General features: G+C 44.5%; 1 protein-coding gene across 1 annotated transcript; it reads right to left on the minus strand.

Moving 5' to 3' along the window:
* Positions 1-270: 270 nt before the first annotated feature.
* On the minus strand, positions 271-16,046 carry LOC141144096 (5-beta-cholestane-3-alpha,7-alpha-diol 12-alpha-hydroxylase-like). Its single transcript, XM_073629475.1, has 2 exons — positions 15,965-16,046; positions 271-2,205 (listed from the first exon to the last, which is right to left on the minus strand). The coding sequence occupies exon 2, from the start codon at positions 2,195-2,197 to the stop codon at positions 665-667; it is 1,533 nt and encodes a 510-aa protein (XP_073485576.1). The 5' UTR covers positions 2,198-2,205; positions 15,965-16,046; the 3' UTR covers positions 271-664.
* Between the last annotated feature and the right edge of the window lie 265 nt (positions 16,047-16,311).

Below are 16,311 nucleotides of genomic sequence, written 5' to 3' on the forward strand. Positions count from 1 at the left end.
GACATGTTAAGCTGTAAACCTGTACTTTTTTTGCTCTTTGATATTTATATTTTTTTAATGCTGTTTAAAATAAATGAATGAATAATTTTTATCATACTCAGTCATTGTGATGTAATAGCACCCTAAAAGTCCCAATTATCTTCCTATTTTTGTTCTACAATATATGGGATGTGGTGCATAAAGCCATTGGTGATCCACCCACACTTACCTTCCCATTAACTAATAATGGTTTATATGGATATATATTGTAATAAATACAGTATGCAAATGTGTAATTAGTATTTATTTCACACAATGTATATATTAATTTTTTTTAAGCTTTTATGGATCAAAATCTTTTTTTTTTTTATCAGCAAAGAATTTTTTTTAATTTTTTTAATTTTTTTTACAAAAAAATTCAGTTATACAATCTATCGTATGCTTACAATACTTTGCTGTCTTTTTATTTTGCACTTTTTGGGGATGTTTGAGATTTTAGAGTGGCCTTTGTTCACTTCATATAATGTTAAAGAATTTCCACTTCCTCTGGACCTGAATGAATACGAATAGTAAACACTGGTCAAAAACTTTTGTCATTCACTTCCCCAAAATGATAAAATAAGTTCTTATACTTTTTGTACAAAAAAGTAGAAGTTATTCTTGTGGAAGATGTTGTCTTCTTGGTCTAATAGCGTAACCTGTACCGGAATTGGACATCTTTGGTGGGTTGCATGGTTCCAAAACCCCAACGACTCACATCAATGGGTGGAATCTCCTCCTTAGGATTCACAAGCTCAAACTCGAAATACAACAGCATCAAAAACACAAATTGTTTGAGTTCATTGGTGGCGAAAAAACGCCCGGGGCAGATTGTGGTGCCGGCACCCCACGGCATGGTGAAATATTTCACCCGTTTCCCGTTTTTGTAGAATTCAGTCTTTTTGCTACCGTCCTCATTGAGGAAGCGGTTGTACTTGAACTTCTCAGGTTCGGGATGGACCTCTGGGTCCATTTGCACCGCAGTGTATGGGAATATGCCTACACGGTCTCCTTTACGGATGGCAAATTCTCTTCCATTGGCCATCTTGAGGTTCAGGTTCTCTTTGACAGCTCTTATCAACACAGGGGCAGCTGTAATACGCAAGCTTTCTTCCACGGCGCTGTCCAGAATGGGTGTCTTCAGCAGCATGTCTCTGGTGAGGTTGATGAGCAGTCCACCTGCTTTGACTTGTTGCCCGGTTTCTTTGAGAACGTTTTGAACTTCTTCACTTACAGCCTGCATAGCTTCCGGGTTTTTCATGAGGAAGAGGAGGAGCCAGAAAGACGCAGGTCCGGTGTTACCCTGAGAGGCCCAAAGAAGAAGAAACATGAACCGGTCTTGCATACTTTCTGGCATCCCATTCTCAGCCCTAAACTGGAACTGATCGGTGACCCACCCACTGATATTTTCCTTCTGTAGGGTTTTTTTTATGGAAAGCATGTTCCAGAACAGCCTCTTCAGCCGTTCGGCTTCCAACTTGCCTTTTGGTGTCAGGACGGCATAAGCTAGGCGCGGGAACAGCTGGTCATACTTTCTGAACTCATAAAACAGTTCATCTGAGATGTCACGGTCAAGTTTCTTGGCCATTTCTACATCGCCCTTACTTTTAGGTGGCTCATTTCCAAATAAAGCCAGGTAGCCGGCTCGAAAGACGATGTTGTAACTGTAATTGAAAAGCCCGTCTTGATGCCATTTTTTTTCACCATTTCCGGCACCAACATTATGAAGCATCAAGTTTTGTAGGTTGTCCATCATAGCTTGAGTCATGAGCACAAGGCCATCGCCCATGAGGTGCTTTGTGCTAGCTTTCTCCAGCATCTTGTGGTCATCGGCTGTAGTATGGTAGCCGAACACCCTTGCCACCAACTCTGCGGCAAACTGCACAAAGTCAAGCTTTTTGGATTCCTTGATGATGGGACCAAAAGAGAGTGGATCGGTCACAAAGGTGAAGTAATAGCCAGCAATCTGAACTGTGAAGATGTCTCCATGTTTCTTCTGCATCCTCTGCAAGAAGGCAGCTGTGTTGTTACGGAACTCAAGAGCGTATCCCAACCATGGGATGGATCCTTTGTCTAATGGCGGCTCGTTGGGTTTTCTCTTCCGGAACGCTCCCAACATGTAGAGGCCTCCAAGGACAGAGGCCAGTAAAGCCAGGAGGATCGGGAGGAACAGAGCCATCTTGGAGGCTGCAAAAGAGAACACAATATATTATATATCGGTCCATCCAGTCCTGAAATTTACACATCACATCCCTGGTGTATTCGCCACTGTAATTTTACCTTTACTTATAGCATAGCTCCCAACTGTTCTTGATTTAGAGGGACTGTCCCCAATTTGGAAAAAAAAAAAGGGTCCCTCTATCCTCCTCATCTATCCCCCTTATTGGTTTGATCTATATAGTGGTATATAAAATGCACATTTTTATCTTTCAGAAGGTGTTTCCCAGCGCTAAACCTTTCATCCAAATTCTAAATTGCTAATTTGTAAATCTTAAAAGAATATAAAAAGGAATAGTAGTGGTAAAAAAAGAAAGAAATAAAAAACCCACAACACACGCACGCACGCACTTGTGGGTTTCAAATACATTTTTTTTTTTTTTTTTGTATAATTCACCTTTAACCACTTGCCCCCCCTGGAAAATGACGGAGGAGTAGTGCAGCTTTAGTTTTGGGACAACGTCATAATGGCGCCCCAGAACGGCTGCTCTCGTGCGCGTCTGCTCCGTGTTCCTAGAACACCGCGCGACCCCGATCTCGGTAAAGAGCCAGTGACGCGGCTCTTTAACCATGTGACCGACTGTGTCCAATCACAGCCGGTCACATGTAAATGCAGAAGTGCCGTTAATTGGCTCTCCTCGCCTCACATTGACAAAGTGTGTGGCGAGGAGAGCCGATCAGCGGCATTTCCTCGCAGGGTGGACCTGGACAGGTAATGAGGGCATTGATCATCAGTGCCCTGATTACAGTACAGCTCCAGCAGTGCCCATTAGTGACACCAATCAGTGCTCCCCATCAGTGCCTGCCTCATCAGTGAAGGAGAAAAATTATTTATTTACTGACAAACTAAGAAAAGTACTAATTACTTACCGGTAACTGTCTTTCTAGGAAATCTTCCAGGACGGCACACCTGAAGTAGGCCTGCCGTCCTGGAAGATGACTTGAGAGAAACGTTTTTTTTCCCCAAATTTTTGGTCCATTTAAAAAAAAAATAAATAAAAAAAACCCACCAGTGATTAAATACCACCAAAACAAAGCTCTATTTGTGTGAAGAAAAAAAGATTAAAAAAAATAACCTGGGTACAGTGTAGCATGACCGCTCAATTGTCATTCAAAGTGTGACAGCGCTGAAAGCTGAAAATTGACCTGGGGCAGGAAAGGGGGTGGAAGTGCCCAGTAGGCAAGTGGTTAAGGAGGCGTGGCAGTGGGTGTGTCCTATACCTACAAAATTTTGCTAATAGGTGTCCCTTGTTTCCATCTCAAAAAATTGGGAGGTGTGCTTATAGGTCTCCTTCCCACCCTGTGACCAGACAGTAAAAAGGAGAAGCAGAAGTCTATTACGCTCATCTCTCTGCTACTCTGCTCTCTATCAGGTGGACCCAATGGAGGTACACCCGATGTAAAGGGGGACCCTGATAGGGGTACACCCCATAGGGGGACACTTTAATGGGGGCATATAAAGGGCACTCTGAAAATTGAGAATAAAGGTTATTGAAATGCTATGGAAATTGTACATCACCTATTTTTTGATGGACATAAAATGGACTACATACAGCACTGGTTCTCAACTCCTGTCCTCGGGACCCACTAACAGGCCAGGTTTGCAGGATAACTGAAATACATCACAGGTGATATCATTTGCTGCTCAGTGATTGCATTATTCTAGTCTGCATCTCCCCAAGGTAATACTTAAATTCTGGCCTGTTAGTGGGTCCTGAGGACTGGAGTTGAGAACCACTGACATACAGTATATCCTACAATAGACTAGAAGAGTCATCACACAAATGAAAAAAACATGAGCATCAGACATCGGCTGGTAGAAAATGTAATGATCCAACCTCCTTGAATTTTATTTTAACCCCCCCTGGGCAGGCTGCACACTTATCCTTAGCTAACATGGTACAAATCTTATGTAACGCAGGGGTTTACCAGCATCCTTGTACTGGATGGTGTGTATTCCTTAAGGGAATGGCTCTCTCTAGTAGCCACAACACTGCATTATACTGTGAAGCCTAGAGGAAGGGACTCATTTGTTTAACTAGACTGGGAGCTACTTACCCACGATGCTCCGTTCACCTACCCACAATGCCAGGGACAGAACAGCCCTGCTGGTTAGGCAGGGCCGTCTTTAATATTGATTGGACCCTGGGCAAAACTTTTCTTGGGCCCCCCCCCCCATGCAGTTTTCCACCTGCTTTGAGACATACAATAAATAGCAGCTAGACTCAAAATCAGTTTACCAAATCAGATCAGGCAGCTATTGCGTTTGGTTGTCAGAGGTTACAGTGTATCATTACCACTCACTGACTGGTTGCTAGAGGTTACAGTGTATCATTACCACTCACTGACTGGTTGCTAGAGGTTACAACACACATTACGGCTCACTGATTAGTTGCTAGAGGTTACAGCACATGATTTCTGGTTGTTGATTGGTTGCTAGAGATTACTGTGAATATGACCTCAGGGGGGCATGATATACATATCAATGCTGCCGGCCGCCGCTATTTACATATGAATACGGGTAATTTACATGTAAACACGGGGTCTGCAGGTCATCTGTACACAACAACAGGGCAGAGCTGGGGAGCATTAGTAGCAGCACTTCACACTGAGATATTGGGACACAGCACAGGACTAAAACCTCAAGGGACGAGGGACTTTAAACCAGGATAGTTGGCAAGTATGAGGCAGCTGCTTTGGGCCCCACAACAATGACAGGGCCCAGGGCAGCTGCCCCTTTTGCCCTGCCTTAAAAACGGCCCTGTGGGTAGGCCTATAAAAAAGGGACAGCGCGGCCATGCTTCTCTCTCTTCTTCCCGGGACGCGAGACCTGCCTGCAGGGACCTGTGTGGGTGTGATCGGAAGAACTGCGGCCTGCTTGCTGCGGAGCGGAGTTGGAGCCTCCCGAGTAGGTTTAACACACAGTGCGCTGGGCCAGCGTGTGATCGGACCGGAGGATCCGGGACACTCAAAAGGAGCCAGCAAGACGGTTCCCGGTCACCTGACGGAAGGTGCAGCTTGACGGTGCCACCTGGGAGCGGGACCGGGGATCACTGAAGCGGAGCAGCACAGTCGTTCGGGTCCTGTGTGGTGAGAGGGCTGTTGCCCAACATATAAATATTACTTTGCAGCCTAGTTCAGAGGATTGCTGAGACTCGTAGTTCTAACAGAGCAGTCTCACTGCATAGACTGACCGCAGGCCTCAAAGTTTGCCTTTCTCATAACATAGAGTGTTGGGTTGCCCTTTTCATAGAAGAGGAAGCTTGCACGCGTTTCACACAACCAAGTTCACAGTTCACCTACCACCTTTATCTTATTTTAACATTTGCTTACTCATTGGATTACAATCACTGCAGTATAATAAGGCTAGCTGAAGAAAGAAGATCAAAGACTTTGTCATTCACTATAAAGCACTTATTATTTCTCCTACACACACACTCTGCGGACCGCAGTGCAACCTAGGGGGAGCCCTTGAGTATATGTACTGTGTTGCCTTGTTATCTAACATCTAACCTCGGATTACGAGCATAATCCGTTCCAGGAGTATGCTTGTAATCCAATGTACTTGCATATCAAAGCGAGTTTCCCAGTTGAAGTCAATGGAAAAGAAAATAATTTGTTCCACATTGGCTTCAATAGGATGCAATACCGCATGCGGCCAGAGGCGGGGGGGCGCAGGAATAGCCTCGGAAACGGCCCGAGGGACACTTCGGCGGACCTCGGCAAACCTTGGAAAGACTCCATTCACGAGCCTTTCCGAAGTTTGCCGAGGTCAGCCGAACTGTCCTCGGGCCTTTCGGCTCTGCTCGGCTCCGGCGCCCCCCCCCCCACCTCAGGCCAAAAGCTGTACTGCACACCACTTTTGGCCTGAATCCTGCTAGTTTTGCGAGACAACACTCACAAACCAAGTTAGGATTTTTAGAAATACAGTGCTCGGTTTGCGAAACGCTCGTTAACCGCGTTACTCACAAACCGAGGAGTGTGTTTGCGCAGCTGCATTGGGAGTGGGAAAGTGCCCAGTGCCAAGATTTTACCACTCTGAGCATCAGTCCCACCTTGAGGCACGCCCGCACGCGTTACTCATATGTTATTTGAGTTTGAATATTTATAGGTACCTTGAGTGTTATTGTTTTAACCTTGTGTATCAGAATCAACATCGTATTCTATATTCTAAACCAGTTTCCAGTAAACTTACTGTGTGGTTAAAGTACAAATGGTGTGAGACGTTGTCTATTCCTATAGCAGGTGGAGTGACGGATACCCAGGTAACAGTGAATTACAGTATATTGTATTATAATTGTGCTGCTTCTTACCGTTGGGTCTCACACAAACACTACCACACAGTTGTGCCTGGGGGGGGTCGAGTCCTTATTCAGGGGTTGATAGGCAGAGTTCAGGTCCAAAGCTATTATCAGCAGCTCCTTAGGGGGTCAGTGCTACACTTATATATTATTTATATATATAATTATTATTATTAGGGTGGAGAGTACCAACAGATAAAGATTATAATCTATACACATAATCAGGTGTGTCCCCAAAGACACCCCAATAAATACACCCAATAACAGGGGACACAGCACAGAGAGTATCGTTATTTCCTCCTATTCAATTATAATCCGGCATCTTCAGCCACTTTAATCACCGACCTTCACTATGCCGTAGGAATGGAGATCTGTCTTTGCTCAGCTCCTAGCTGACTTCCATATATACAACACATGGGATACCAAAGAGGTGCAACCACATTAACCCTTACATATCCATAGCAAACCATTGCTTAAAAAAAAAAAAAAAAAGTGGATTCTTAGTTCTCATACATTGCACATAGTGGTGCACCAAAATTTAAATTTCAGTGCTGAAACTGAAACCAACGGTTTTATAATAAAAATACATGTATACTATAAATACAATTTTTAAATATATATATTATATACACACATATACATACATATATATACATATATATACATAAAAAAAAAAAACAGAAATGCATGGGAATTTTTTAACATTGGTTCCTATGGAGCATGTTCACATCAATGCATTTTTGGAAAGGGTCGGGGACTTTTTTTCATGCAAAATGCAGCGTTTTGCATGTAATATAATTCAATGGGCCTGCATCCAAAAACGCAAGTACCGCGTTTTTTTTTTTTTTTTTTTACACTGTATACAGTATAAAAAAAAAAAAATAAAACCCCACACCAGAAACGCACCTCCCCATTGAAATGCATTGAAAATGCAGCAAGACTGCATTAAAAATGCGCCCATGTTGCGCTTTTTTTATGCATTTTTTGAGTAACATGACCCATAAAAAAAACAAAAAAAAAAAAAAACACACACACGGTAAAATTTCGGCAAAATCGCAGGCTTTTCTCCAGCCAGGCACTTTTTTTTTTTTCCTCCTTTCGGTACAATACTGAAAACCCTATTTTCAGCTGATAATCTGTAGCGGCCAAAATCCCTCTCTGGCCAGTCCCTACTTTACCCTGCAGATTGCCAATATCATACTTGCCAATGGCACACTTCTAGGAGGACCATGGACACACAGCGCTTTACTAAACCTGGTAGTGCAAAATCTGAGGCAGCTGTGCGTAGAAACCAATCCGGCTCCAGGTTTTAGCCCTCGTTCACATTGGGCCGATTTGACAGGTCAGATCACATGCCAAATCAGAGCCCATTGCCGTGTCTTGCTGAGAAAGTTCCCTCGGCGGATAAGGACCCCCCCTGTACTGCACAGGCGCAGCGCCTGCGCAGTACGAACTACTATCAGTCGCCGGAGATAGCCGAAGCTCAAAATCTACAATCAGCTGTACACGGCGCCTGCGCCCTAGGTCCAGGTTCCTTCCCCACCATCCAAGTGGACCTAGAGGGGGAATAAAGAGCCGAGCGAAGCGAGGCCGTGCCCGAAGCATGGCGAGCAGCCCTCTTACAGGCGCCGTGTACAGCTGATTTTCACCTATTCCTCTTCGGCTATTTCCGCCGGATCCTACTGCGCAGGCGCAGCGCCTGCACAGTAGAGGGGGGTCCTTATCCGCCGAGCGGAACTTTCTCGGCAGAACACCGGCAATGCCACCCGTCCGAGTCGTAGTTTCTGCACTACTTTTGGCGACTTAAGGGGCGATTTCCATAGACATCTGTCAAATCGCCCCCCCGGGCCCCGAAGTTGGACGTGCAAATTCAGCTGAACTCGCACGATTTCAAACCCGCCCTCAGTGTGGGCTTATTGTCAAAGCTTAATTGAACAAGCTGAAGTTGGAGTCAAATATGTTTTTATTGCGTTTAACAGAATGAAACACCTTAACGTAATATCCAGATGTTCAGTACAGGAGGCAATACATTGTAATGCCCCGTACACACAGTCGGATTTTCCGACGGGAAATGTTCGACGGGAGCTTGTTGTCGGAAATTCCGACCGTGTGCAGGCTGAATTGGACATTGTCCATTGGAATTTCCGTCGCACAAAATCTGAGATCTGGATCTCAAATTTTCTGACAAAGCAAAATCCGTTGTCGGAAATTCCAATCGTGTGTGTACACAATTCCGGAATCAAGCAGAAGAGCCGCGCTGGCTATCGAACTTCATTTTTCTCGGCTCGTCGTACGTGTTGTTGTACGTCACCGCGTTCTTGGCGTTCAGAATTTCCGACAACATTTGTGCGACCGTGTGTATGCAAGACAATTTTGAGCCAACATCCGTCGGAAAAAAATCCATGGCTTTTGTTGTTGGAAAATCCTATGGTGTGTACGCGGCATTAGTCTTATATCTGGTACACTCCAGGCCAAGGGTCTTCAAACTACGGCCCTCCAGTTGTTCAGGAACTACAATTCCCATCATGCCTGGCCATGTCTGTGAATGTCAGAGTTTTACAATGCCTCATGGGATGTGTAGTTCTACAACAGCGGGAGGGTCGTAGTTTGAGGATCCCTGCTCTAGGCTTTAGACCAGTGGAATATACGGGTAGGATCATTATCCAAATGGTATCGGCTTAGCCCGCGGTGTATTGTGAAATGCAATATGAGGGGTGGAGATGAAAACATCCGGGTTCTAGTCATGGAGACATAGAAGTGGGGGGAGAAGGTAGAAAGAAAAATAGAGCGAGGGGAGAGGGGAAGGGGATTTGGAGGTTGGAACGGGAAAGGGTAAAGTGGATCGGGGGGGGGGGGGGGAGAAAAAAGACGGGGTTGAGCAGGCCCTGGTGCAACAAATCAGGAAATCAGGATCGTAAGGCGTGTTTGGCTTAGCTTTGGGGAGTTAACAAGGCTTTCAGGGAATCAGAAGTAGGGGTATTCGATCCAAGTGAGCCAGAGAATTTTATATTTATCGAAGGTATCATTGTCCAAGGCCATCATCTCTTTATGGTTGCCACCTCATCCCTTTAAACCCGAACACATATTAATTACACAGGTTCTGAGGCTGATTAAGATGGTAATTAAACCCACTTGGTGCCTTATCTGCATTTAATTAGCCTCAGAACCCGTGTAATTCAAAGGTGTTCGGGTTTAAAGGGATGAGGTGGCAACTCTACATCTCTTCCATGCGCACAATGTCGTTGACCACTGAGACCCAGGAGGACAGGACAGGGGAGGGGTGGTGGTGGTCTTCCTGAATAGGGGTATAAGTTGCCTGGCGGCTGACAGGAAAAAGCGTAATAGAGTACGTTTTTGAGAGGCTATGGAGCATAGATAATAGAGCCATCTCTGGGGTGGGTGTCGTTGGCCGATCATATAGACTACTGTATATGGCGAAAACCTGAGACCAGAGGGGTTGTATGGCCTTACACCAAATGGGGATCTTGTCTTGCACACTAACGTTACGCAATTGTTGTGCCACAAACACGAACGTAGTGGCGTACTACGAGGAATTTCAGCTCTTGAGCGCCACCCTTTGGGCCCCTTTGGCTAATTTCGTGTTTGGTGAGCATTGATTCCGATCATGCGTGTTTTGTACTTTCGACCTTTGTGTGGCAGATTTGTGTACTGACCATCCGAAAATCCGCCGTCACACCGCCAGAGCACTGCGCCCCGAGCCCACCCAGGTGTGTTACACTAGCGAATGCATATTGTGCATGCTCGCTCCCCCTCCCTTCCCTCCTGTGATTGACAGCAGTGGGAGCCAATGAGGAGAGGGGGGGCAGGACAGTCAAGGCTCCCATGCACAGCGCTGGATTGGGGTTGGGTATGTATTGGGGGGGCAGTGGCGGCCCGTGCATTAAAGGGGCACGGGCGCTGCCCCCTCTCTCCTGCCACCCCCCTTTAGCACCAATAGATAGGTTCATGCATTGCATGAACCTATCTATGGCCGCCGCTGCCACCCCCTATTCAGGCCTTTTCGGGCGCAGGGCGCCTGGATTACAGCGGTGGGGGTTTGAAGCACCTGATTAGAGCCTTGGGCTTTAATGGGCGCCAAAAAAGGTGACCTGCGAGCGCCATGCTGGGCGCTCGCAGGTCACTCAGCTATTCGCTTTCCTAACACTAAACTGCCTCTCCGCCAATCAGGTGCTCGGATCTGTTACCCATCATCTGGCTGAAACGACAGGTGCTGTGATTGGACACCAGGTGTCCAATCATAACAGAGGACGGGAAGAGAGGACAGAAGAAAACATCGAGGAGCTGTGTCACCGAGACAGGTAAGTGAAGACGGCTGGGGGCATACTGGCAGCATTTGATGGGGCACAGTGGCTGTGACTGATGGGGCACAGTGGCTGTGACTGATGGGGCACAGTGGCTGTGACTGATGGGGCACAGTGGCTGTGACTGATGGGGCACAGTGGCTGTGACTGATGGGGCACAGTGGCTGCGACCGATGGGGCACAGTGGCTGCGATTGATGGTTTTTTGGTTTATTTGCGCCCCCCCCCCCCCCCCAGAAATTTTGAGCACCAGCTGCCGGTGTTGGGGGGGGGGGGGGGGGGGGGGAGTACACACTGAAGGTTTTTTACCTTTATGCATAGAATGCGTGAAGGTAAAAAAACATTCACCACTTTGAGGGGGAGTGGTTAGGGGGCGGTGCCAAAACCACAGCTCAATATAACTTTTTAACACTGCCCTCCCCCCCCTCCAAATGCAAGTTTAAACAAGCCCCAAGGGCCAGGTCACACTACATGCAGTTCAGTAGGTTATACGGCATAGTTCACACCAGTACGGTCAGTTCCAGGAAAAAAAAAAAGTAAAACATGCTAAAAAAAAAAAAAATCTAAACGGAAGGGTACTGGAACGCTGTAAAACGCATCAAAAACGCATGAGAATGCACCTAGACACACTGGAAGACACATTATCCTTATTTAGGGCCAGTTCACACCACATGCAGTCCAGTGCGGGTTTTTTTCCTGCATCAAAAACGCATCAGAAAGTAGGTTATCTGGTTTTCAATGGCATAGTTCACAACCAGTGCTTGCAGTTCCAGAAAGAAAAAATAAAAAGAGTAGAACATCGGCGTTTTTTCCTGCACTGGAACGCTGTAAAACGCATCAAAAACGCGCAAGCAGAAAAGCATCTGGAACGCATCCGGACTGCGTTTCTATGGTGTGAAGCGGCCCTTAAAGTGCATTTTATCTACAACTATATAGATCAGACCAAAATAAGGAGGAAAGGAGGGACTTTGTTCCAAATCAGGGACAGTTGTGCTCTCAACCAAACTGTCAAACCATCCAATGGCTGGTGTCATAACTGATCACATGTGCTGCATCATGGCAGCTTCCATGGCTGAAAACGATAGGGGGGAGGGTTTACACTTTAACCCTTTGATCACCCCTGAAAATAACGCCTTCCCTGCCAATGTCATTAGTACAGTGACGGTGCATTTTTTTTAGCACTGATTAATGTCACTCGTCCCCTAAAAGTGTCACTTATGCCACGTACACACGATCGGAACCTTGGATGGTTTTTCCGACGGAATTTTGCTCAAGCTTGCCCTGCATACACGCGGTCACACAAAAGTTCTCTTAACTTTCGTCCGTCAAGAACGCGGTGACGTACACCACTATGACGAGCCGAGAAAACGAAGTTCAGTGCTTCCGAGCATGCATCAAATTGTTTCCGAGCATGCGTAGGAATTTCGCACGCCGGAATTGCTACAGACGATCGGAATTTCCGATAGGAACTTGTTCCGTCAGAAAAATAGAGAACCTGCTCTCAGTCTTTTGCTGGCTGAAATTCCGCCAGCAAAAGTCCGATGGAGCATACCCATGGTCAGAATTTTTGACCAAAAGCTCACATCGGACTTTTGCTGGCGGAATTTCCGATGGTGTGTACGGGGCATTAGTGTCTGATTTGTATGTCGCAGTCCCACAAAAAAAAAAAAAGTTCATCACTGGTCGCCGCCATTACTAGTAAAAATATCTCAGTTTGTAGACGCTATAACTTTTGCGCAAACCAATCAATATACACTTATTGGGATTTTTTTTTTACCAAAAATATGTAGCAGAATACATGTTGGCCTAAATTGATGAAGAAATTAGATTTTTTTTTACATTTTTTATTGGATGTGTTATATGGCAGAAAGTAAAAAATATTGTTTCTTTTTTTTTTTTTTTCAAAATTGTCGGTTTTCGTTTATAGCGCAAAAAATAAAAAAACGCAGGAGGTGATTAAATACCACCAAAAGAAAGCTCTGTTTGTGGGGAAAAAATTATGTCAATTTTATTTGGGTACAGCGCCGCACGACGTTTGCGCAAACCGATCAATATACCCTTATTGGGATTTTTTTTTTTTTTTTAACCAGAAATATGTAGCAGAATATGTATTGGCCTAAATTGATGAAGAAATAAAAATTTTTTATTGGATGTGTTTTATAGCAGAAAGGGGGGAAAAAAAAGTATTTTTCTTTTTTAAATTGTTGCTTTTTTTTTGTTTTTAGAGTTTATAGCACAAAAAATAAAAACCATACAGAGGTGATCAAAAACCACCAAAAGAAATTTGTTTGTGGGGGGGGGGGGACATAAATGTCATTTGGGTACAGCGTCGCACAACCACGCAATTGTCAGAGTAACGCAGTGCCGTATCGCAAAAAATGGCCTAGTCATGAAGGAGGAGAAACATTCCAGGGCTGAAGTGGTTAAAAGAAGCTCCTGTCTTTTTTTTTTTTTTTTTTTGCAGCTTGTTGAAATGAATGTTTTGTCAAATACAGAATGCACAAAAAAATGCAAAAAAAAAAAAAAATGCAGAATGCACAGGCGCGTGTTCCAGCGTGAAATGGCCCATTTGCACCATCATGCTAGAAACTGCATGTGATTTTTTTTTTTTTTTTTTTCCTCCAAGCACATTATTCAGCTTTAGCATCAATGCGCTGCGTTAAAATGTTAACATAATTATAACATTATAATGTTAAGGTGCGTCTTACATGCAAATGTTACACACATTCTCTCTTTTCATTTGCATCATTTCATGGGAGATGCTGACTCGTGACTTTGTTACATACATAGTTACATAGCAGGTGAGGTTGAAAAAAGACAAGTTCAACCTATGTGTGTGATTTAAAAAAAAAAATGTACTAAGCAGAACGAGTTGTGTTGTCAGCGCATTTTCTGCCTTGACTATCACGCGATGCGCATTTTGCAAAAATCTACAAAAGATGCTGCAAATTAAAAAAAAAAACAAAAACAAAAAACAAACAAACAAACAAAAAACCACCAAAAAAATAAAATAAAAATAAAAAATACAACGCAACTGCCCTCTAACCCAATGGGGTTGATTTACTAAAGGCAAATCCACTCTGCACCGCAAGTGCCCTTGCTGTAAATCTGAGGGTTAGATCTAAAATGAGGGGAAGCTCTGCTGATTTTATCATCCAATCATATACAAGCAAAAATGCTTCTTTTTTTATTTTCCTTGCATGTCCTCCTCGGATCTCCAGCAACTGCACTTCCAAGTGCACTTGTGGTGCAAAGCGAAGTTGCCTTTAGTAAATCAACCCCAATGTTTCTCAACTCCAGTCCTCGAGGCACCCCCAACAGGTCAGGTTTTCAGGATTTCCCCTGTAGATGAAAACCGGCTGTGGTAATTACTTAGGCTCCATTCACACTAATGCGTTTTTTGATGCATTTTGCAGAAATGCATGGGAATTTTTTTTTAACATGGGTTCCTATGGAACATGTTCACATCAATGTATTTTTGTGCCTCTGCATTTTTGGAAAGGGTTGGGGACATTTTTTTCATGCAAAATGCAGCGTTTTGCATGTAATAGAATTCAATGGACCCGCATCCAAAAAACGCAAGTACTGCATTTTTACGTCTTTTTTTTTTCCTCTCTTTTTTCTTACACTGTATACAGTATAAAAAAAAAAAAACAAAACACTAAAGCAAAACGTGGCAAAAACTCGACATGCACCGCAAAAAGCACTGCAGAAACGCTCAAAAGCAAAATGCATAGGTGGGAATGGAGCCTAAGGCCTGATTCCCACCTATGCAGTTTTAGTGTTTTTTGCATTTTGCAGATTTGCACTACAGTCCATATAACATGGTTTCCTATGGAACACGATCTGTAGTGCAAATCTGCAAAATGCAAAAAGCACAAAAAATGCCATAGGTGTGAATCCAGCCTATTGCTTCAGAGTGTTTCTGCAGTGTTTTTTGCGTTGCTTGCCGCGTTTTCGAACATGCATTTTAGACGCGTTTTCAATGCGTTTTTGACGCGCTTTGTGTGGTTTTTTTTTTTTTTTTTTTTACAGTGTTTTTTTGATACTGTATACAGTGTAAGAAAAAAGAAAGGAAAAAAAAAAAACGCAAAATGTGGCAAAAACGCGTCAAAAACGCAGTACTTGCATTTTTGGATGCGGGTCCATTGAATTCTATTACATACAAAACGCTGCATTTTGCATGAAAAAAAAGTCCCCGACCCTTTCCAAAAATGCAGAGGCACAAAAATGCATTGATGTGAACATGTTCCATAGGAACCCATGTTAAAAAATTCCCATGCATTTCTGCAAAATGCATCAAAAAAATGCATTAGTGTGAATGGAGCCTAAGGCAGTGAAAAAAAACCCGAATCAAATCACCTGTGCAGAATAATGGAAAAGCCTGAAAACACGACCTGTTGGGGGCGCCTTGAGAAAACACTGACCCCATGCTCTGATGGGCAGCGCTTCGTGGATTATAATAGTCACTCGTTTTCACGCGCATTAAGGGTCAGTTCACACCACATGCAGTCCAGTGCGTTTTTTTTTCTGCATCAAAAACGCATAGAAAAGTAGGTTATATGGTTTTCAATGGCATAGCTCACACCAGTGCTTGCAGTTCCAGTGCGTTCCGGTTCCAGGAAAAAAAGGAGAACATGCTGCATTTTTCCTGCACTGGAACGCTGTAAAAAGCATCAAAAACCCATGGGAACGCACTGAAATGCACCTAAACGCACCAAAAATGCACCGCAACACCCATGTTCTTATTTAAGGGGAAAAAAGGGGGGGGATGCACTGGACTGCATCAAAAACGCACCAAAAATGCATCAAAAACGCACTGGAACGCATCAAAAACATGCATTAAAAAAGCATTTGAAGTGCATCCAGACTGCGTTTCTATGGTGTGAACCGGCCCTTAGTGAGCTGTAATCCTGCGTTGCGATGGGGTGAATGAACTCTCCAGCGAACCGCGGCACAAAGCACGGGACGCAACTGTTATAAATTGACTGGATGAGCCCGATCGTTGTTTTTGCAACGACACAAATGAACAGCGGCTGGAATGAAATGAATGGTGGAGCTGCAGCTCCTTCACACACACAGCAAGCAGAGGAGACGGGAGGGTTACCTGTGGCTGCCAGCGAAGTCCCAGCTACTCTGAGCCCCACACAGTGACAGCTTCTTGTTATTCTGCAGAAGCCCCGCCCCCCCCCTCCCCGTCTTATCTCGGCTGCAGACGGCTTAACCCCTTCCTTATCCACTCCGCTCAGGAATGCAAAACATTCCAACAGTGCAAATGGCCCCTCCCCCCCCACCTAGAACCGGTCTTTGCAGCACATGGAAGGGCGACACATGTCAAAAAAAAAAAAAGAAAGAAAGAAAATTCCCAGCTCTACTTACCAACCAGCCTGCGACCAACTGAATTCTCCCGTCTAAAGCCCCGCTACACACTATTAGATTTTCTGCAGATTTTTG

Source organism: Aquarana catesbeiana, linkage group LG05 (genome assembly GCF_042186555.1).
Source record: "Aquarana catesbeiana isolate 2022-GZ linkage group LG05, ASM4218655v1, whole genome shotgun sequence".
Lineage (NCBI taxonomy): Eukaryota > Metazoa > Chordata > Amphibia > Anura > Ranidae > Aquarana > Aquarana catesbeiana.

What these genes read in the sequence shown, in the direction of transcription:
- LOC141144096 (XM_073629475.1), bottom strand. Translation starts at nt 2,197, where the DNA reads ATGGCTCTGTTCCTCCCGATCCTCCTGGCTTTACTGGCCTCTGTCCTT.